The sequence below is a fragment of the Apodemus sylvaticus genome, chromosome 20 (assembly GCF_947179515.1).
Source record: "Apodemus sylvaticus chromosome 20, mApoSyl1.1, whole genome shotgun sequence".
In the NCBI taxonomy this organism is placed as follows: Eukaryota; Metazoa; Chordata; class Mammalia; order Rodentia; family Muridae; genus Apodemus; species Apodemus sylvaticus.
Window position 1 is genome coordinate 45,724,585 of NC_067491.1, and position 23,487 is coordinate 45,748,071.

The window sequence follows — 23,487 nt, forward strand, 5'->3', positions numbered from 1 at the left end:
ACACACATACACACACACCTGTGTGGGAGGCTATACATGCTATCCTGACAGATATGATGAGCTAATTATATTTCCCCAAAGGTGCCAGGCTAGGCACCAATTTCCCAGTGGTGATCTGTATGGCTATTGTCCATTAGCTTGTCTTATTTGGTGAAGTTTATGTTCAAGCTGTCATGTCATTTCACACTTATTATCCAGTAGGGTCAGGTGATGCCCAAAGTTGCTTCTCAGCAGGTCTCAGTTCTTTAAAAGATGACAGAAGCATCATCTTCTCAGAGAGAGAAGGGTGCGGACGGGATGCTATTGCTGACAGTTAGCAGCGGGATGAAGAAGGTAGAATAAGTTTGTCTTAGGTATGCTTGCAGACAGGAGACTAGCATGGCTATCCTCTGAGAGGCCCAACGAGCAGCTGAAAGAGTCAGATACAGATACTAGCACCCAGCCAATGGACAGAAGCTGGAGACCTCTGTGGTTAAATTAAGAAAAGGCTGGAAGAAGCTGAGGAGGAGGGCGACCCTATAGGAAGACCAGCAGGCTCAATTAACCTGGACCCCTGAGGTTTCTCAGACACTGATCCACCAACCAGGCAGCATATACCAGCTGATATGAGGCCCCCAACACATACACAGCAGGACTGCTGGGAGACTTGAGGCTCCAGGGAGTGGGGAGGTCTAGTGGGTGGGGGTGGGGTAGAAGCATCTTCTTGGAGATGGGGGGAAGCATGGGATGGGGAACAGTCAGGGGGCAGATTGGAAGGGGGATGAAGTCTGGACTGTAAAAGAGGATTATAGAATAATAAATAAATAAATTTTAAAAAATTAAAAAAGAAAAAAAAGAGAATTGAGACTCAATCAGGCATGGTTGTGCATCCCTCTAATCCCAATATGCAGGGGACTGAGGCTGGGGGATCACATATTTGGAGTCAGCCTGGGTTACTCACTGAGACCCTATCTCAAAACAATGACAAAAGAGGGGTTTGCTTGTTCCTTATTTATCCTGAGAATTAAATCCAGAGCCTCACACAAGCAAGGCAGACGCTCTACCACTGAGCTATCTCCCTAGCAAAATACATTCGATCATACAGTGACAACTTCGTTTTTTTCTATTTTGGAGATTGAGCATGGGGTCTTCTTAATGCAAGGTGAGTGCTTTAACTACTACACTGCATCTGCCTAAGACTGTAGTTATCATTATGTTGTCACTACACTGATAGCTGAACAACCCAGGAAGTCACATGCTAAGTCCAGAGCTTGTTTGTTGGTTTGTTTTGTTCCTTCGCAACCCATTTTATTTTCTTCTTAGCACACATGGCTCTTGGGAATATCACATTTTACACATGTATGGTCCGTGTGTGTGTGTGTGTGTGTGTGTGTGTGTGTGTATGTGCACTTAAATTTATACATCTCTTCCCTCTCACCAGAAGGTAAGTTTGTAAGACCAGAGACCCCTTTGGTCCACACTACCACTGCCACAACCCAAGTATTCAAGGTGTGTTCCAGAAATTTACCAGAAAAGGGAGGAGCTTATGAAGCTGTCACGTGGTGACATATGGTATCCACTGTTCTCTAAATACAATTGCATCTGATTTTTGTTTCCAGATGGCGCAGTTTAACTGGGATCCGGAGACGGTGGGCCTGATCCACGGATCTTTCTTCTGGGGTTATATTGTAACACAGATTCCGGGTGGCTTCATTTCAAACAAGTTTGCTGCTAACAGGTAAGAGTGATCGTGACAAATCCTGCCCAGGTTATCCCGGGGCCATGTGCCTTTATTGAATCTGTGGATTTGTTCTCAGGGTAGAGGTGCAGAGAGGAACATAGGAACCACACAGGCAGATGCAATTTGGAGGAGATATTGATCCCTCATGGCACTGTTTGTTTTTAAGAGTCTCTCTGGATTTGCTTCCCCCCACCACCTCCCCACAATGTAATTTACCTTGTAGCTCATTAAGCGATGCTGTAAACAGAATAATTATTTGTGAGTTTGGGGAAGTGGTTCACGACCCCTCACTGCAAAACCATTGACTCACTTCCCTTTCTTGGTTTCCTCATCTGAGAAATGAAACAGTAGGTTAAGTTGTGGTTTGGAGCATTGTTGGTTAGTACTCCTACATGTTTACATCAATGTCACCAGCACAATAGAAGCACGGTCATGTGAACACCGAGGACTTGCCTTTAGACCACGAGATGCTTTCAATGTTCTTAAATGACCCAGCACTTGTCTGAGGCACCAACTCTTCAGAACAGGGTGGACTGTCACCAGAGGAAGTGAGTTTTCTGTCACTGCCAGTATTTGATGAGAAGAGTGTTCCCTGGAGGGAGATACTGTAGTCTGGATCATGTTGCAGAAAAGGAGTGGGTCAAATATCCAGGTCCTTCCCAGGATATTTGTCACGAGACCCTGTGTGAGTCAACTCCGTAAAAGAGATCAAAGTTTGCAAGGGAGTTTATTTTTCCAGTCTGAAATCACAACTGTCATGGCTATGAAGTTGGCATAGTGAGTCACCAATGGGAATTTTATTTGAAAAAGAGAGGAACAGAAAGGAATGTAATTAAAGAGAATAAAGACAATGAAACATCACAACATGTGGCCTATGAGAGTAAGTATTGGTTTCTAAAACTGGTCTCATTCACATGTGTATATGTATAGGCTGGGTGGTAATATGAAATATATGTATATATACATATACATAAATATATATATATATATACACATACATACACACACACATATACACACCCCAGATATGTGTGGTGTGCACACGTGCATCTGCACACATGCAAATGCAGGTGCATGTGTGTAGGGGCCTGAGGTTGATGTCAAATGCCTTCTCCAATCACACCCTATGACCTTAGTTTTTTGAGACAGGGTCTCTCCCTGAACCCAAAGCTGATTGAAGTGGCCTATGTGGCCAGCAAATCCCAGAGATTCTCCTGTCCTCCTCTCACCAGGCCTAGACGCCCAGGCTCACACTACACTTGGCTTTTTATGTAGGTTCTTTGGGATTGAATTCAGGTCTTCATGCTCGCCTGGAAAACACTGTACTGACTGAAGTGTCTCCTCCCAAGCTTAATTGGAAATGTGTTTTTAAGATGCTTGAAAGCCACTGTCATAGGATCTAAATATATATAAGCACAATTGTCTTTATGTGTGTCCTCTAGCCTATTCCTTTTACTTCTCACGGTTACTTGCCTGTGGTATTCTCTTAAGACTGATCAAGTGCTGATGGTCACTGGCTCTTCAGCAGTCACTGCTTATAATCCTGCCTCTAAAAGAAAACCACTCATACAAAGATTTCCTACTGTGTATGGAAAGTGCGAGAGTCATTGAAATATGTGAGGAGGGGCATTTGGGGGTGTATCTCAGGTGGTGGGGTACTTATTTAGTAGGCATGGAGCCCTAGGGTTGGTCCCCAGCCCTGAATAAAACTGGGTATGGTAGCATAAGCCTGTAATCCTGGCATTCAGGAAGTAGAGGAAGGAGGATCTGAAATTCAAGCTCATTCTTAGCTATATGTGTGTTCAAGACTAGCCTGGTGTATGTGTGTATGTATGTACATATCACACACACACACACACACACACACACACACACACACACACACACACATACACACGACTCTGCCTCAAAGAAAATTATGAAAGGAGAGAAGAAAATGGTGCTTTCTTTTTAAAATTCTTCCTTCTTTCCCAGAGACTCTTGGGTTGGCAAGGAGGAGGGAGTAAATGGCTGTGTCAGGAAATGGGAAGTAAGATAAGTAGTTCACAGCTTGCTCCAAGGCCACAAGCTGCTTTCTGGATTGTCAGTATTCTCTTCTGGTCTGTTGAGAGGAGAGTGGGAACAATCCCAAACATACAGAAATAGGAAGGGTCACTTGGCTGAAGCCACGGTTGGATGTGGGTGTACCTGAAGTTCCCCTTAGCACAGTTGTCCTGTGGCCTTCTAGGGCATTGTGCAGGTTGGACATCTTGGGCTTCTGTGAATGTGACTACAAATGGTCCATGGACTACGAGTTGAAAATCAAAGCAACCCAGGTGTCTAGCTGGTGGCACAGCTGATTTTAGCATACTGTCTATTTCTTTGAATTAGTTTCTCTTAATTTCCATCATGCTCTTTCATGAATGTTTAGGCTGTTTTCTGATGTTTAATTGAAGTATTTTAGCCACTGTCATCCTGGATAATAATGCAGTACTTTGGTCCTCTAGGGTCTTTGGAGCTGCCATCTTCTTGACATCGACTCTGAACATGTTAATCCCTTCTGCAGCCAGGGTGCATTACGGCTGTGTCATGTGTGTGAGGATTTTGCAGGGGCTGGTGGAGGTAGGAGAGACCCTTGCTTTATAGTTAAGAGTGTACTTGGCCTCAGTGGTGCAAGTCCTGTTATCTCAGTTACCTGTTATCTCAGTTACCGAAGAGGCAGAGACGGTGGGGGTGGGGTGGGGGGAGATCTCAAGTTTCAACAATTCCTGGGAAGCTCAGTGAGGCCCCGTTGTAAAATAGAATTTAAAAGGGGCTAAGGCTATACTAGTGATAGAATACTTGCCTAGCGCATGCACAGCCCCATGAAGTTCCGAGGTTACCCTTCATAAGAAGAAAAGGAAGAAAAATCTAGATTGCTGTTGAGACGTCAGTGCAACTTTAGTTCTCTTATGAAAGGAGATGTGCCGTACTTCCATAGCCCCCAACATGGCAGAAAGAATGTGGCACTTATAGCTGTGACAACCAAGGTTAAGACCCATCCTTAACAAACTGGAGCCTCAGATTCTGGGCCTGGAAATGAGGAGACCAATAGGTTGATTGTGGAAGTCACTTTCTACACGTTAGTTTTTTTTTTTTTTTTTAAGATTTATTATTTATTATATGTAAGTACACTGTAGCTGTCTTCAGACACTCCAGAAGAGGGCGTCAGATCTCGTTACGGATGGTTGTAAGCCACCATGTGGTTGCTGGGATTTGAACTCAGGACCTTCGGGAAGAGCAGTCAGTGCTCTTAACCCCTGAGCCATCTCTCCAGTTCCCACAATATTCTTTAATACTGTGAAATATGGATGTAAGATATCCTTTTATTCTCCATGGCCCTTATATTTGAACTATATTTTTGAACATCAGCATCGCTGTTATAGGAGTCAAAATTAGTTAAATTATGTGATTCAATGTCTTCAAAAATCTGTTTGGGTGTCAGTAACAAAGTATTGCCCATAACAGGCACTCAGTTCTCACGGTTCTGGAGGCTGGGAAGTCTAAGACCTGTGTTGCCAATCTCTTCAGTGACCATGAAGGCTTGCTTCCTGGTTCTAAAGGTCTTTTCTGTGTTCTCCTCTCCTAGGGAGTAACCATCTTCCCAGAGTTGCTCCTGTAAGGGCACTAATTCCATTCATGAGGCCTCCGTCTCTGTGCCCTTGTTGCCTAGTAACACAACGCCCATATTCAAATACCACCACTACAAGAATTTGGTATCAACATAAAAAAATTGAGAGGAACATAGGTGTTGTATTTGGCAATGTATACAAATTACATTTTTATATTGTAGCTTGTGTGAAGCAGCAATACTTGCATCTTAAACACAAAAAGAAATTGGTATAAGATGCCATCGTCAATGTTTAATCTTTTGGCCAGGGTGTGACCTACCCAGCATGCCATGGAATGTGGAGTAAATGGGCACCTCCCCTGGAGAGAAGCCGTCTTGCCACAACTTCTTTCTGTGGTAAGTGTGCTAGAATCATACGTTGCTTATGGAATGTTTTTTGGCTTCAAGTAACTGAGAACTCTACCAAGAATCTTCAAGAGCACTTTTTCTTTTCAACTGAGAGAATTCCTAAGGTGAACAGTTGCTGGTGTTGGGTCCATAGCTTTCTGAGCTGTCCTGGCCCATAGATGTGTTCAATCCCTGGGGCCAACTTCCAGAAGTTGTCCTCTGACCTCCACTCCTGTCCCATGCCTTGTGTATGCCCCTCATGTGCACATAAAAAAAATAGTTTTTAAGGTAGAAGAGATGGGATTCCCAAGTTCTGCCTCCCCCTTAATTTCACAGTGAAAATACACAAAATTGTATTTTTTTCACAAGCAAAAATACAAAGCCTTGTTTAAGATTGTAAAGCCCCTCGTCCACGGAGCTAAGCTGAGACCACTTGGCTCATAATATGGACTTTTTGTTACTACACATACCTACCACGTACAAATTACCACCGACTTAGCTGTGGGCATTATATTCTACATCAAAAAGGGAGTGGTCCATTTATCTTACCTGAAAGTAGACCAGAGTCTACGACTTCCTCAAGGGGTAACACGACTTCAGTTCTGGGGTCTCTGACTTTCATCTTGCCAAGGCTGCCTCATCTCAAGCCATCTTTTCTACGTCTTGGAGGAATCAGTGATGGGAAGGGTGTATCTCATTATGGACTAGTGAGAGAAATGGGAACCAGCAGTACAGATAGAAGATTTAAAATGCATAAAGATAAATTTAAAATTTATTTGCAAATATTTATTATAGAAGGGGTCTGGGAAAGCAAAAGTACCTTAGTCCACCCAAGTTACTGTATGGCCAGTGAGGATTAGAACTTAGGTGTCTCTGATTGGTTTTCTATAAACAGACCATTATTTTTGCATTATTGTGAAGTTATGAAAATAGATATATTTTGCAAAACCAGTTTGGTCTTTAACAGAATCATTTGCTATGAAGAAAGCTACAGTTGTATTAAATATTTAGGATACATTTGAGTCAATGTTCCAAGGGAGTGTTCTTGTAAAATTTTTAAATTTACTTTTACTTAAAAGTTCATTTTTGACTCTCTTAAAAAAGAGTTAAAATGTAATTATGGTCTAAGTGTTCTGCCCGCCTGTGCCTGTGCACCACGCCATGTGTGTTCCAAGTGCTTGAAGAGGTTGGAGGAGGGCATGGATCCCCTGGATCTGGAGTTTCAGAGGGTTGTCATCAACCGTGGTGTGCTGTGGGGACCAAACTTGGGTCCTCTGCAAGGGAACAGACTGCTTTTAACTGCTTTCCAATCTGTCTCTAGTCCCTGATTTTTTATTTTTTTCTTTTCTTTCTTTTTTTTTTTTTTTTGGTTTTTTTGTTATTTGGTTTTTTGGTTTTTTGGATTTGCGTTTTTTGAGACAGGGGTTCTCTGTGTAGCCCTGGCTGTCCTGGAACTCACTCTGAAGACGAGGCTGGCCTCAAACTCAGAAATCCGCCTGCCTCTGCCTCCTAGAGTGCTGGGATTACAGGCGTGTGCCACCACTGCCTGTCTCTGATTTTTGATTCTTAACTACTGGTATTTATTTATTTGTGTGTGTTTGTGTGTGTGTATGTGTGTGTGCATGTGTGTGTATGTATGTGTGTGTATGATAATGATGATGATGATAGTGGTGGTGTGTATATGTGTGTATATGATGATGATGATGGTGTGTTGGTGTTTGTGTGTGTGTGTGTGTGTATGTGTGTGTCTGTATGTGTGCATGTGTGTTCGCCTGCATGTGTGCATGTGAGTGCATGCCATGATGCATATGTGGAGGTCTGGGAAGACCGTGGGTGTTAGTCCTCACCTTTCACCCTGTTTGAGAGAAGGTCTCTTGTTTTGTTACTGTCTGTGACAGCCTGGCTGGCCTCTCCTCCTGCGCCTGCCTCCCATCTTGGTGTAAGAACTCTGGGATTACAGGTACTCACCACCGTTCCCAGTTTTACAAAGGTTTGGGGGGGAGTTGAATCCAGATCCTCATGCCTGTGCGGCAGGTGCGCTGCCCACTGAACAATCCCCCCAACTCTGCTTCCTTTCTTTGAGGCAGGGTTTCAGGTAGCCCAGTCTGAACTTTAATTTGTGATTCTTCTGCATCCATCTGCATTGAGCTGGGATTGGTGCACCACCAAGTCCTACCTCTTGGTTTTTAGTCTAAAAAGATACAAAATATCCCACACTCCCCTCAACTTGGGGCTCATTTTCACTGACTATGTAAAGATTGGGTCACTGAATTCCAATGACTGTTATAGTTTAGGTGACCATTGGATGACAGTAGGTGACCATTGGATGACAGTAGTGACTACTGGACTACAATAGTGACCACTGGACTACAGTAGTGACCATTGGACTACAGTAGTGACCATTGGACTATAGTAGTGACCACTGGACTATAGTAGTGACCATTGGACTACAGTAGTGACCACTGGACTATAGTAGTGACCATTGGACTACAGTAGTGACCACTGGACAGTAGTGACTACTGAACTATAAGAGTGACAACTGGACTACAGTAGTGACCACTGAACTATAAGAGTGACCATTGGACTACAGTAGTGACCATTGGACTATAGTAGCAACCATTGGGCTATAGTAGTGACCATTGGACTACAGTAGTGACCACTGGACTATAGTAGTGACCATTGGGCTATAGTAGTGACCATTGGGCTATAGTAGTGACCATTGGACTACAGTAGTGACCACTGGACTATAGTAGTGACCATTGGACTACAGTAGTGACCACTGGACTACAGTAGTGAGGATTGGACAATAGTAGATGACTATTAGACTCTAATAGACAACCATTGGACTCAGGATCCTCACCAAAGGAACCAAGGCCCCTTTCTTTGTACAGTTGGTTTGTGAAGTCTCTGAATTCTCACCTTGCTGTCTCTATGAACCAATATTTCATCAGCATGACCCCACATGTCAGATTCTTTTATTCATAAAGAATTCTTAAAGATGTTATTTTTTTTTCTCTTAATGCCTCCTTAGTATTTTCTGGCACAATTCAGCTGGCTTCGTCAGTTATGAAGATGGTTTGTATATAAAAAGCTGTTCAAATTGGTATGTCTATGGAAACTGGATCTTCAGAGAATTTTTCTTTTTTTTTCTTTTTTTTTTTTTTTTTTGAGATAGGGTTTGGCTCTGTAGCCCAGGCTAACCTCCAGATCATAATCTTTCTGCCTCTGCTTTCCTAGCGTTGGGATTACAAGGTATGCACTGCCATGCCTAGGAATTTGATTTGGTTTTTTTTTTGTTTGTTTGTTTGTTTAGCATGAGAGAAGGAGAGGTGGGAAGAGGGGGAGAGAGAGTGTGTATTCATGCTAGGGCATCTGTAGATGGCCTATCCTCCCACCATATGGGTTCAGGGGATTGAATTTGTTGGGTTTGGTGGTAGTTGCCTTTATCTGCTGAGTCATATATTGGTCCAATCTATCTAATTTTGTAAAGCTGCCATGTCTTTCCTAAGATAAGCTGATTTGAACTTCTTTATCAAAGGGATAAATCCTCTTTATTAGTATGATTGTTTTCATATTTTCTTTTAAAATTATTTATTTTATGTATATGGGTATTTTGTTTGCATGTATATCTCCATACCACATGCATTCCTGGCCCCTATGGAGGCCAGAAGATGGCAGTGGATTACCTGAGATCAGAGTTACAGATGGTTGTGAGCTGCCATGTTGGTGCTAGGAATTGAACCAGGGTTCTCTGGAAGGTGGCCAGTGCACATGACCTCTGATCTATCTCTCTAGCCCCATTAATTCTTTTTCTTATTTTCTCTATATCTCCTTTAAATCATCGTTAGCACTGTAAAATATTTCCTGGAAGTTTAGTGGGAGATATGGTCTGTGCGCCTGTTTTGTGCCTAGTTTCACAGAGTGCATAGCTGTGATGTTTTTTAGCTTCTTGTCTGTCCTCTTGATTGCCAGAGTGTAATCTCCACCCTACAAAAGTTACAACAACCCCAGAAGATGTCAGACTGCCCCGCTGACAGTGGGCGGTGTGACCTTTGACTTTACTTTCTATGACAGGGATTGGCAAGACCTTTCAGTTTGATTTGCCAGCAGAAAGAGAGTGAGGAGCGGCCACTCCTCGGTCTCAGAGAGGTTTTACAACCCTGATGTAAACATGGCTTGACTCAAAGAAAGTTGCCTGGTCAAGGTTGCAGGCCTCATTACTGTTTCCCAGATGAGGCGTGGCTTTGTTTCAAGGAATGGTGGAGGTGAAAAATGTCCCTAGAAAGAAATTTAAGCTTGAGGTAAATCCCATTCTTGGTCTCAAAAGATCTTGGAGTCAGGAGAGACTCTAGAAGCCATGGGTCACAGCCTGACACTTCAGAGTTGAGGAAAGCAGGGAGGAGAGATGGAACGACATGGGGAGTGAGAATGAAGCCAGGGTCGCCTACTCACAGACATCTTCATTTCTTCTCCACGGCACACCACTCTCTGCCAGCTTTGTCTGCCCTCGGTGGTTAACACATGGGTGCTGATGTCCACTCTGCTCTCTATGGTAGTCTGAGGGCTGAGTAGCCTACTTGGAAGAAACTCAAGGGGTTGTGAGTGCAGACAGGAGATGATGTTGGAGCTGTGACTGAAGAGGAAGGAGAGTCTAATAGGCAGGGGAAGCAGTGTGAGCCACTTATAGTTTCTCCAGTGAGAGAATGCTTTTTTATAAAAATATTTATTTATTTTATATATATGGGTACACCGTCGCTCTCTTCAGACACTCCAGAAGAGGGTATTACATCCCATTACAAATGGTCGTGAGCCACCATGTAGTTGCTGGGAATTGAACACAGGACTACAGGAAGAACAGTCAGGGCTCTAACTGAGGAGTCATCTCTCTAGCCCGAAGAATGCTTCTTAGAGTGGGGGATTGTTGGCATTTGATGGTGAAGGAGGCAGGGTTGCAAAACCACAGGGTAAGATCTTCTCTGGGGTCTTACACCCTTGTCACCATAGGCAACTCATGGCTTCCCCAGCCTTGTTTTTTCTTATAAAATGGGGGCTAACAGTTGTATCTCCTTCATCAGGTTGAAGTAAGCTGAGTACAAATTAAAGGTTCAGAATTCTTGGCCCAGTACTTAGCATGCAGCATGTATAGTAACTGGTCATTCTTTGTAATTTTTTCTGTCTCAAGGACAACTTTGCATCATGGAAACTTTGCATCATGGAAACTTTGCCTTCCTGCTCCTTGGGGGCAGGAAGACCATCTTATGTGCACACACACACACACACACACACAGAGAGAGGGGGGGAGATGCTAATGTTGATTTGGAGTGCTTGCTTTATTGCTGTGAAGAATTCTGAGCTTTAAAATACATGCACTTCAGGACTGGGGTTGTAGCTCACTTGAGAGAGAGCCCTTGCCTGGTTTTCAGAAAGATCTGTGTTTGATCTTAATATCATCTAAGAACAGATGTGGTGACACATCACCTGATAGGCGGAGACAGGAGAATCAATAGTTCAAAGTCATAAGTGATCAATTCAAGGCCATCCTAGGCTACATAATAGCCTGTCTCAAAGTGAAATGCGTGCTTTTGCTATTCTGCACACAATAAAAGCATTAGCAGTTGGCAATCGTGTGGCCCTTTCCAGCTTACAGAGCATCCTGGAATACACTCCTAGTTTACCCTTATACTACCCAGGAGGCGGAGTCTTCATTCCTATCTTATCTCTGAACTAGTCTTTTTGCTTCCCCATATCTCACAGTCACATTCCAGGGTCAAGGCTGCTCCGATTTTAGAGATAACACCAAGCTTAGGCAGGTGTGATGTTTTCCTATTCCCCCTCCCCCTCAGCCCCACCCACTTCCTAAAGCTTTGTCTTAGTGTTGGATTTGGGGAATGGACTATCCATTCATGCTGCTCATGTTTCTTAAGGAGCAGCTTCTCATTCACAACCCTTAGGGGAATCTCAGAGAAGGACTTTCCCATTCAGTTAGCAGTTACTGGAAAGTTATAGGGCTTTAGTTTTCCTAGCAGAAGTCCGGGAGCTGCAGCAGATAGGGAAACCAGGTGACTGCCTCTAGTTCCCACTCTCTTCTCCCGGACAAGACAGATATTCTCACCCAAGTCCACGACGTCAAAGGACAGAATCATCAAGGTCTAAGTTTAAAGATTTCAACTGGCTTTTTTTTTTCTTTCTTTCTAGAATCATCGACAGTTCAGTTCCTATGAAAGAATGATTGTTGCAAAGGGGCCAAGTGGGAGAGATTAGCTCATGGGCAGAAACTAAGAATAAAAACCAGAGGACCATTTTAGTGACTTCCTGTGCATGGCAGCAAGGCAAAGACCCAGGACAAGAGAAAAATAGCCAATTGCATCATGTGACCCTTTCAATAGAAGGACCAAGGCAGGGATACTTTGTTGTCACACTCAAGGAAACTAGCTTGCTATTTTTCCTGGCTTCTTAAAAGAAATTCGCTAAACAGCTTAGCTTCTTTGCCTTGGTGATGCAGAACCCTGGAAGTAGTGACTCCATTTTGATTTTTAGTGTGGTCTGTTTGGGCCCAGTATAAGAATCCCCGTCGCCTAAAACATTGGTCTCCGATAGTTGTTATTCAGTGAAATGATCTTGAAAATATACCTACTTAGAAAGTGAACGGAAGCTCGGCGGTGGTGGTGCATGCCTGTAATCTCTCTGGGAGGCAGAGGCAGGGGAATTTCTGAGTTCGAGGCCAGCCTGGTCTACAGAGTGAGTTCCAGGACAGCCAGGGCTATACAGAGAAACCCTGTCTCTGAAAAAAAAAATCTAAACAACAACAACAACAACAACAACAACAACAACAACTACAACAACTACAACAACAAAGGTCCTGGGAGCTCTGAAAGCAGATTCTATGTGTCTTTAGTTGCTCTCTTTAGCATCCAACACTGTGCCTGGCTGCATTCAAATTGTTCTTTTATACTTTTCTCATTTCTGGATCCTTTTTGCTCAAGAAATTCTAAACTGTGGTGCCTGAGCAAAGTTTGTCAAATCCCTGAATGTGTCTCTCAGTGAAGTTAAAGAGCATCCTGAAGATGATGTTCTCCTGATTGCTCTGCTTTAAGGCATGCTTGGGGGCTGGGGTAGATAGCTCAATTGCAGAAATATGGCTTTAGTCTCCTGTACACTAAAAATAGCAATAATGTTCACTGGGAATCCCAGACTGTTGTCATGGAGACATCTGACTCGGACTTCATCACACATACTTCTGCCTGGACTAGCAAGGCTTCATGATGATTGGCTGGTGTCCCTAAATTTTTTCTGCTTGCAGGTTCCTATGCTGGGGCAGTGGTTGCTATGCCCCTTGCGGGGGTATTGGTGCAGTACATTGGCTGGGCCTCTGTTTTCTACATTTATGGTGAGTGGTTTGGTTTCAGGAGTTCATGTGCTGACACACAGAGATATATTTTACTACGTAAGGGTATGCTTAAGGGCTAGCTGTGGGAAAACAGAAATACAAAACTCAGTTCATTGTAGAAATGGAAGCCTGTCTGTGATCAATTTAATGCTTATATTAAACTTGGCATTTTGAAAATCAGAATGTTGCCTTATGTTAGGTCTCAATGAACATGATGAAAATCAACAAGATACTTCTCAATGAACATATTTTTAAAAAAAAGTAACAGCCTAGACAGGGAGCCATTGAAGATAACACTTAAACATTGTTACAGGGATGCTGAATTATAGCTCTCCATAGCTGGTGGCTTCTGGTGGCAGGGTGTGTGTGTGTGGAAGGACTCAGTTTTCTTTAAGGGGCTGGCCACTGCGAGTTTGATAGTGCTCCAGGGAGAATATGCACAGTATAAATAGGACTTGAGGGTTTTCTTTTGTTTGTTTTTTGTTTGTTTATTTCTTCTTGCAGGTGTGTGTGTGTGTGTGACAAGGATGGGGAGGTAGACCTGGGAGGACTGGGAACTGTGATCAGGGTGAATTATGTGAAACTCCCAAGTAAACAATACAAATATTATTTTGGGAAAAACCTGGGCAGTTACAGAGATGGAAGCCAGTGAGGCCACAACGCTGAACCTTTTGGTTGTTTGTCTGCAGGTATGTTTGGGATTATTTGGTACATGTTTTGGCTGCTGCAGGCTTACGAGTGCCCAGCAGCTCACCCAACAATATCCGATGCAGAAAGGACCTACATAGAAACAAGCATAGGAGAAGGGGCCAACTCGGCCAGTCTGAGTGTAAGTAGAGACGGAAGGTAGGCTTTGATCTCTTTCCCATATGTGTTTCTCTCCATGACTGTACTACCCGCAAAAGCTACAGCTGGTGGAGGAAGATTCATGCAAAAGCAAGAAGGAAATTCGGTTCAGCGCAGTTCAGTAGCCAGTGTGGGTTCCGACTTCTGGAGGCTGACCCTATGCTGTTTATTTTAGACATAATTAAGTACATTGTGCTTTTGGAAAAAAGTTCCTGGTAACAGTGTTTTCAATCCCACATGCATAAGCTTAAGGCATGATGACATTTGTCTTAGTCAGGGTTTCTATTCCTGCACAAACATCATGACTAAGAAGCAAGTGGGGAGGAAAGGGTTTAGTCAGCTTACACTTCTGCATTGCTGTTCATTACCAAAGGAAGTCAGGACTGGAACTCAAGCAGGTCAGGAAGCAGGAGATGATGCAGAGGCCATGGAAGGATATTCCTTACTGGCTTGCTTCCCCTGGTTTGCTCAACCTGCTCTCTTATAGAACCCAAGAACACTAGCCCAAAGGTGGTCCCACCCACAAGGGGCCCTCCCCACTTGATCACTAATTGAGAAAATGCCCCACAGCTGGATCTCATGAAGGCACTCCCCCAACTGAAGCTCCTTTCTCTGTGATAACTCCAGCCTGTGTCAAGTTGACTCACAAAACCAGTGAACATCGAAACTCTTTTGCAAAAGTATGTGTGACTTCTACTGTGAAGATACATTCTATAGCTTAAGGGACTAGGGTCTGTTGTGGTCTCAGTCCTAGAAATAGTGTAGAGATCACCAGGCTATAAAGTACATATAACATCTCCCATAAGGATGGTCTATGGATGGAGAATCTGAGATAAGCATCATAGTCTTGGAGATTCAGGTAATTAACTATATTAACGATACCCACTCCCAACCTTCTTGATGGAAAACAGGTATATACATCCTTTCTATTAAAGAGACAAGTTTGCATACTTAATATGCTTGGTTTCTCTAGTGCTTATCTGAGCACAAAGACCTCATGTTCTCTATGCCTTCTTACCGAAGTAAGATGCTCAGAATTTCATGGTCTTTTTTTTTTTTACTCCCTAGAAATTCAACACACCATGGAGAAGGTTTTTCACATCCTTGCCTGTCTATGCCATCATTGTGGCAAACTTCTGTAGAAGCTGGACCTTCTATTTGCTCTTAATAAGTCAGCCTGCTTACTTTGAAGAGGTCTTCGGATTTGCAATAAGTAAGGTAAATGCACAAATGCTTCCAATGTTTTTGAACTTTAACTGTCTTGATCCAATTGAGTATAATTTTGTATGATGAAATAATTAATGGCTATCATCATTCATAACAGTTCTGTGATACTTCGCATACCAAAGTTCATAAAATAGTCTATTCAATTTCTTCTTAGTAAGGATCAAAGGTGTATTAATCTGCTTTTAAAAGCCATGCTCTATCTAGTCTGAGAGTGTTTCTGAAGCTAATGTAAACATTGAATATTAGTTCAAAGGTAAAAAGAGTCAATGGTGTGGGTTTATAAACTATTCATTATTATTGTGTGCAGTTTTACACTCTACCTACCTTTGCTCTGGGAAGCAGCTGTGCTACCAGTCCCCTCTGAGTTTCCCTTGAATCTTCAGATAAAAGACACACATACACACAGTTGTTCATTTTCAACTTGCCTTCTTGGCACAATTGCTGGGGGCTACTATCACCTCCTGCCTGGAAAAGCATAAGCCCTCACCTATTTCTTATCTCTATCTCCCCCACCTGCCCTAAACTTCAGTTGCTAAACTCCCCTGACCACCCGCCTGTAGGAGAGGCCACAGCCCACTGCTCCTCCGAGACCTCACATGGTGGCCTGGTTCTCCTCTTTCCAAAACATGTCGAACTCCCTCTCCCCTTCCTTGCATCCCTTTTCCTCCCAGCTCTCTGAAGTACCACCTGTACCTTCCACCCCCCAATTGACCCATTGCTTTCTTTACTGACAGATCAAGAACCAATTGGGGAACAGGACCTTAATATCAGAACTCCCCCCTATACATTGTGAGCTAGCAAGATGATTTATTGGTAAAGGTGCTTATGATCAAGTCTGATTACTCACATTTGGTCTCCAGGACTCAGATGGTAGAAGGAATGAATCAATTCCTGTAAGCTGTTTTTTTTTTTTTTTTAACTTCAACATATGTGCTATTACCAGATTCCTTCTACCAAATAAATAAGTGCAACAACCTGCTCCTTAGGAAGCCAAAAAACAAACAAACAAACAAACAAACAAAACCAACCACAACACTGAGGCTAAGTTCAGACCAGCTTTTTTTTTTTTCCATAATGGTGAATGTAGTAGTAGCAATGGTTACTTATAACAGTTTAGAAAGAACCTCCCACAATGCCCCCTGCCATTGTCATTAGGTTGCCTGTGACTCAGGAAGGTTTTGGTAGTGAAACCAAACTAATCATTATAAGACCAAAAAAGTTCCTGTCTTCAAGAGAAAGGACTGCAGCCAGGCAGAGGGAGATGCCTGACTAGCTACTGGCTTGATAGCAAGCAGAGGTTGGAAGAACCAGCATAGACTGGATACTGGTACCTTTGTGATGAGTAAGTGCTGTCTCTGACCCCAGGGAGCTTTCAGTCTGGTGGGGAAGACAGTTGGTCCATACACAGGATCACTCTACCATTCATTGCTTAATGGTTAGTGCAGACCTCCTGGATCCCACATTAGGTGACTGAACTTGGTAATGACTGTGGGGCTGTGTAGGAGGGGTAAGCAAGGACTTGTAAAGGCCTCTCAGTAGAATGGAAGGCAGCTCTTTATTTCTTTTCCTTCCAGGTGGGTCTCTTGTCGGCTGTCCCACACATGGTGATGACAATTGTGGTACCCATCGGAGGACAACTGGCTGATTATTTAAGAAGCCGAAAGATTTTGACCACAACCGCTGTCAGAAAGATCATGAATTGTGGAGGTACCGTATATGACAGGAGGTTCAATGGTTTCTGTAGAATTAGAGCAAACAGAATTGCAGAGACTACTTTAGAACAAGCCCAGACAGTCTCTCATTCAAGTGTTAACTCAGATCAACCATGCTTAACTTCTGAGACTGACCTCTATAAGGCTTGGTTAGACTGAGTGTAACCATTGTAATGGATCTCAAAGACCTTTGAGTCCATCTCCTTGTATACAGTTGAGTGTTGTTCTTCTTATCCCTGCCAAGTGGTCATGTTGCCAGTACTTGTGAAATCTGGGACAGGACAACTTAGTTGATGGCTGATGAATCAGGACACACTTAAAACCACAGAAACACTTCCATCTATTCTGAAGCCAACATAATATAACTTCTGGCCATATAGCTGCTTAATATCTATCTTTTCCATATATCTATCCATTTATTATTTGCTTACATAGTTTACCTCCTTTTCTTCTTCATTTTATGTGTACATATATGTTTGGGTAAAACACAGAGGACATGTAATTTTGATTGAGGGACCTGAATGGTGGGAAGGAAATGAAGATTTAGTGCACTGTATTTAGGATCTTGTTTATTCACATGTCAAATAGGACTTTGAAGGTGTGATTAGCTTAAAGAGTTTTTGTTGAGATAGGGTCCCATGTATCTCAGGCTGGTCTTGAACTCTATGCATTGCAGAGGCTGGCCTTGAACCCCTTGATCCTTAGGCCTCTAGCTTCTGAGTGCTGACATTATAAGCATCCATCACCATACCCTATTTATCTGGTGCTGGGGATCTAACACAGGGCTTTGTGCATGCAAGACGAGCAGTTTACTTAGCCATATTTTCATGCCATAAATTAAAGGGTCTTGAGATGGAGAGATTATTTTACATTAATTAGGTACACCCAGTATAGCTATAAGTTTTCTTGAGACAGGAGGCAGTAGGTTAAGGGTCATGGCAGTGGAATTGGGATGATCCCAAGTAGACTCTAGAAGCCAGCTGAGGCAAGAACAAACTCACCTCTAGAGTTGTCTCAATGGATGCAGCTTTGGTGGTAGCTTGCTTTTATCTCAGGGTGGTCCACTTAGGATGCCTGACTTACAGAGCTGTATGATAATAAATGTGTGTTGTTTTGAGATGTTAAGCTTATGGTAATTAATGACTGTAAGCTAATAAAATAGCAGATGTCTCACTCCTCTGTTTCATTCCACACCAGCTCATCGCCCTCCAAGCAAATGTGCACATATCTTCTGTCTATGGCATTGCTCACTCACAATTTCTTCACCGTGAGCTCTGCTCACATTCTCTCCCTACCCCATTTTTCTCTACAAGTATGCAAGAGTGTAGATATGAATGACCTCAAAGGGTGATGTGTTGAATGTTTGGTACCCAGTTAGTAGAACCATTGAGAAGTGATTGGGTCATGAAGCTACAAATTTCATGAGTAGGATGAGGCACAGATGAATAAATGAGATCTTCTTCTTCTTCTTCTTCTTCTTCTTCTTCTTCTTCTTCTTCTTCTTCTTCTTCTTCTTCTTCTCCTTCTCCTTCTCCTTCTCCTTCTCCTTCTCCTTCTCCTTCTCCTTCTCCTTCTCCTTCTCCTTCTCCTTCTCCTTCTCCTTCTCCTTCTCCTTCTCCTTCTCCTTCTCCTTCTCCTTCTCCTTCTCCTTCTCCTTCTCCTTCTCCTTCTCCTTCTCCTTCTCCTTCTCCTTCTCCTTCTCCTTCTCCTTCTCCTTCTCCTTCTCCTTCTCCTCCTCCTCCTCCTCCTCCTCCTCCTCCTCCTCCTCCTCCTCCTCCTCCTCCTCCTCCTCCTCCTCCTCCTTCTCCTTCTCCTTCCTTCTCCTTCTCCTTCTCCTTCTCCTTCTCCTTCCTTCTCCTTCTCCTTCTCCTTCTCCTTCTCCTTCTCCTTCTCCTTCTCCTTCTTTCTTCTTCTTCTCCTCCTCCTCCTCCTCCTTTTCTCCTCCTCTTCCTTTTCTTCTTCCTCCTTCTCTTCCTCCTCCTCCTCCTTCATATAGTAATCCTTTAAATATTTTCTGCAATGCCAGCATGGTTGTCATATTGCCATAGTTTGTGTTTATCTGGGTGTCTTATGGAATATTATTTTCCCATCAATTGAAAATATTATTTTGCTGAATATAGCATGCTTGGTTGGAAGTTACTTTCAGGGCTTGAAGCATCTCCTGACACTTTCTTGTGTTTTTAGGTTTGACGCCAAGAGAGCTAATATTATTCTGATCCATTTCTATTTGTAGACAAGTTGACATTTCCTTTAATATAATTTCTTTGCTTTGTAGTTTTGGCATCCATCAATGACACAGAGAGGTTCTTCTCTGGCGATACATGCTTGAGAGTCTAGATACTTCTTGGGTTTGGATGCCTACTTCTTCCTCTAGATTTGGGGGGCCTTTTCAATATAAATTTAATCAAATACATTGTCCACTCTTTTTTTACTTTATCTTAAGTGCTTCTTTTGTCTTGTGGGCCCTTAGGGGGTTTGCTCTTTTGGACGTGTCTTAGAGTTCTTGTGAGACTTGCTCATGCTCATTTACTTTTGTTTTCTTACATATGTCTGATGGATTATTGTCTTGACCTTGTCCTCTGTCTGTGACATTCTACTTCTGCTTGGTCTTGTCTGCTGATGATATTTTCCACTGTATTTTTTAAATGGGTCAATTGATTCATCTCCAGCATTTCTGTTTGCTTCTTTTCCACCATGTTTTAAAATTTACCTTCCCATTTGCCAATAATCCGCCTTGGTAACTTTTTAAATCTAGGTCCTGAATATAGTTCCTGGCTTCATCATCTGCTTATTTCAGTGCTCCTTGTGCTCACTGATCCTCTTCCAAAGTAAGACTCTGAAAAAGTTTTTGGCATCTCAACTCCTTTATTATCTTTGGTTCTCAGTATTGAGTAGTGTCAGTTTTCTTTAAGGGTGTGGGTCCAGGTAGCTTAATCATGCTTTGGTGGATGGTCCCACACTTAAAAGTATATGGACAACACAAATTAGAGTCCATAGGTTATTTAAAAAGAACATGGAGTTGGTGTCCAGAAGGTGGGGGGTGGGTTTTGGAGGAGTTAAAGGGAGGAATTGGAGTGAATATGATCAAAATACATCCTATGAAATTCTCAAAGAATTAATAAAATATTTATGTTTTTAAAACAAATATATTCTGTCATTATTTCTCCTACCTCTTCAGCATAGTTTAAGATAGATCCAACTTTCTGAAGAGTGGTCTCTTAGTCAGGTGACTGGCATAATTTTAAGTCTCTATCAGGCCAGTGATTCTATGCTCTTAGGGGTGGGTAGGAAAGGAGAGAGGGAGGAAGAAAGAGAGAGCATTCATCTAACAGCACACAGAAAGATGGTGTAAATACCACTTGCCATACACAGAGGGTGGGGGATAATTAGAGCAGAGGCTTCACGCTGGAAACCATCACACTGGTGGAGCATGAGGATGCTGTGAACCCACAGGAAGTGGCTAAAGGCCTGTGTTGCTACCACACAGAAGCCTGCATTGAAGACTGGGTGAGGAGCAGAGGTGAGATCTGAGGCAGAGAGAGATCTAGAGGAGGGAGAACGGCTGCCATTTGATTGTATTAGTGACTCGGTTGGCCCTTGGCAAACAGAGTCTCACTGAGCATGTCATTTAGAAAGACTGTATGGCAAGTGTGTCAGAAGTCAAAGAAGGAAGGCCACCAATCCCACTAAATGATACAGGTAATGGAACCCAGAACTGAGGCCAAGGCAGAGATGACAAAAGCAGACATGAGATGTGAGAGCAACGTCTAAGGCTGAGCACATGCAATTTCATACGGAAACCAAGGATTCAAGAAAGTGTGCAATGGTCCTGAAGTTTCTGCTTGGCTGTCTGTGACACATGCACACCTATGTGCATTTCAGTGCCTTGAATAGCCAACTTCCTTTCCTCCTCCACTGTTCCTCCAGGCTGTCTGGCTCTGCTTTTTAACTTGAAGAGATGAAGAGATGGTCCAAGGTTGGCATGAGTTGTGATTTTGAGGCAGAAGCTGATGTCAGGCTTTTCTGACTCCGTAATTTAAGCCTTAAACATGGGTAGGCTGTTGACTGACCTAGAGAAAGGGAGAAGGAAGTGGGAGCAGTGGTTTGCTTTGGGATGTTTGGGGAGTATAAAGAAGAGGAACAAACACTCAATTGGTCCCGTTGACTTGGAAGCAACTATAGGATTATTGTGTGGAGATATGCAGACTCAGCAGATGGTTTCCAGAAGGAAGCCTCTGCTCTAATCCCCCACCCTCTGTGTATTGCAAGTGGTATTTCCGCCATCTTTCTGTGTGGGGTTAGATGAATGCTCTCTCTCCCTCCCTCCCTCCCTCCCTCCCTCCTTCCTTCTCTCACCCCCATGGGAAAACATGCATTCATAATTTTCTCATCTTTCTTTTTGTTGTGTTGGAATCATTTATTCTGGATGAGAAGAACTGAGAGTACATTCCCCTGCTATGCTTTCTGTGCAAGTGTCTCATGCTGTTATCAGAGGCCTGAAGACTTGGGTGAGGTAGTGAAAGGGAGGAAGGTTGACCTTGCTTCACTAGGAGTGAGGCATGATGTTGTTTGTTTGTTTGGTTGGTTGGTTATTTAGTCTTCCCTTTTCCTTACTAGAGATGGAGCCTAGACTCTTGTGCAAGCCACTTGAGCATTCTACTACTGAGCTATCACTAGCCAGTTTTTCATTAACAGTCCCCCCCCTCTCTTCCCTTGCCCTCCCCTCCCCTCCCCTCTCCTCCCCTCCCCTCCCCTCTCCTCCCCTCCCCTCCCCTCCCCTCCCCTCCCTGCCCTCCCCTCCCCTCCTCTCCCCTCCTCTCCCCTCCCCACCCCTTCCCTCTCATCTCTTCTCTTCTTCCTCCCTCCTTCCTATCTTCCTTTCCTTTCCTTTCCTTTCCTTTCCTTTCCTTTCCTTTCCTTTCCTTTCCTTTCCTTTCCTTTCCTTTCCTTTCCTTTCCTTTCCTTTCCTTTCCTTTCCTTTCTTTCTTTCTTTCTTTCTTTCTTTCTTTCTTTCTTTCTTTCTTTCTTTCTTTCTTTCTTTCTTTCTTCCTTCCTTCCTTCCTTCCTTCCTTCCTTCCTTCCTTCCTTCCTCCTTCCTTCCTTCCTTCCTTCCTTCCTTCCTTCCTTCCTTCCTTTCTTTCTTTCTTTCTTTCTTTCTTTCTTTCTTTCTTTCTTTCTTTCTTTCTTTCTTTCTTTCTTTCTTTCTTTCTTTCTTTCTTTCTTTCTTTCTTTCTTTCTTTCTGAGACAGAGGCTCACCATGTAGCTCTAGCTGTCCTGGCATTCACTCTGTAGATCAGGCTGGTCTTGAACTCACAGAGCTCTGTCTGCCTCTGTCTTTCAAGTACTGGAATCTTCTTGGTTTCATTTTTTTTAATTGAAGTAGGATTTCACTATTTGATAGAATTACTTTAAACCACTATATAGCCCAGGCTGTCCTTAAATCTTCAATCATTCTAACTTGGCCTCAGTCTCCAGGCCTGAGCCACCACATCTGACTGAGGGACTTTTATTTCAGAGGATAATTATAGCTATTTGCTTTGGGAAGAAAATATTAGAGGAGTGTCGTCATGTAGGAGACCACAACATAGTCAAAGGGGGCTATTGATACACACACACACACACACACACACACACACACACACACACACACACACATATATTCTCAGATTATCAGGACCAATTACTGATGGATTGACCACTTACCTTCCTCATCTCAGGGTCATCACTGACCCTACTAGGACCATTTGTTGTCCAAGGTGCAACAGGTAGCAAGGTAGAAAGTTCACAGGATATCTAGGCAATAACATAGTCATGTAGTCATGACCATCGAGGAATATTGTAGATGCTGAGCTTTGGTGTATGCACTAAACACTCAGGTTCACAGACACGGGTGAGTTTCATGTGCCGAGCCAATAGCTTTGGCGGACAGACGGAATCATGACAATTTGTCTTCTGTTTCTATTTGCAGGCTTCGGCATGGAGGCAACCTTGCTCCTGGTGGTTGGATTTTCCCATACCAAAGGAGTGGCTATCTCCTTCCTGGTGCTTGCTGTAGGATTTAGTGGCTTTGCTATTTCAGGTAAAGCATTCTCTGGGTTTCTGAGTCATGTGTAGATTCACTAAGCCCGAGAAGGAAGGACAAGGACATTAGAGCATGTGCATTTATTTAATAGCCCAGATTCCTAAGACACAGGGACACTGCACAGAGTTTCATTGTGTGAGGCAACATGAGACTCACCTGGGATGAGCTCAGAGCCCTCTGGGATTGTCCATGGGACAATCCTACCATGGGAAGGCGCATGAATGTAGCTGTTTTCCCTGAGATATAAACAGAACCCAGGCATGTGTCCCAGGCTAACCCCAGGTCACTACCCTACCTGAAAGACTCACTTCCTACTGGAGGACTGCTAATTAGAGCTCAAATGGTCATGCCATTTGACACTTGGTCACATGCACTGGTAGTGCTTTAAAGCAGTTTCTATCGTTTTCAATAAGTTTTTGTCTACTTTATTATTTTTATTTTACAAGCAAGAAGGTACAGGTCTGGGGTAAGGTGGAGTCACTCAGAACAAATAAAAATGATGATGATGATGGTGATGGTGATGATGGTGATGACGA

The 23,487-nt window shown here is 43.2% G+C and overlaps 1 protein-coding gene across 1 annotated transcript in view; it reads left to right on the top strand.

The window, feature by feature from the left end:
- Slc17a8 (solute carrier family 17 member 8) overlaps positions 1 to 23,487 on the top strand; it is a 54,250-nt gene that overhangs the window by 23,241 nt on the left and 7,522 nt on the right. The window contains exons 4-11 of the mRNA XM_052165052.1: positions 1,599 to 1,717; positions 4,207 to 4,321; positions 5,618 to 5,705; positions 12,997 to 13,083; positions 13,773 to 13,912; positions 14,998 to 15,147; positions 16,731 to 16,863; positions 22,838 to 22,948. Coding sequence (XP_052021012.1) covers positions 1,599 to 1,717; positions 4,207 to 4,321; positions 5,618 to 5,705; positions 12,997 to 13,083; positions 13,773 to 13,912; positions 14,998 to 15,147; positions 16,731 to 16,863; positions 22,838 to 22,948 — 943 coding nt within the window. The remainder of the gene's footprint in view (positions 1 to 1,598; positions 1,718 to 4,206; positions 4,322 to 5,617; positions 5,706 to 12,996; positions 13,084 to 13,772; positions 13,913 to 14,997; positions 15,148 to 16,730; positions 16,864 to 22,837; positions 22,949 to 23,487) is intronic.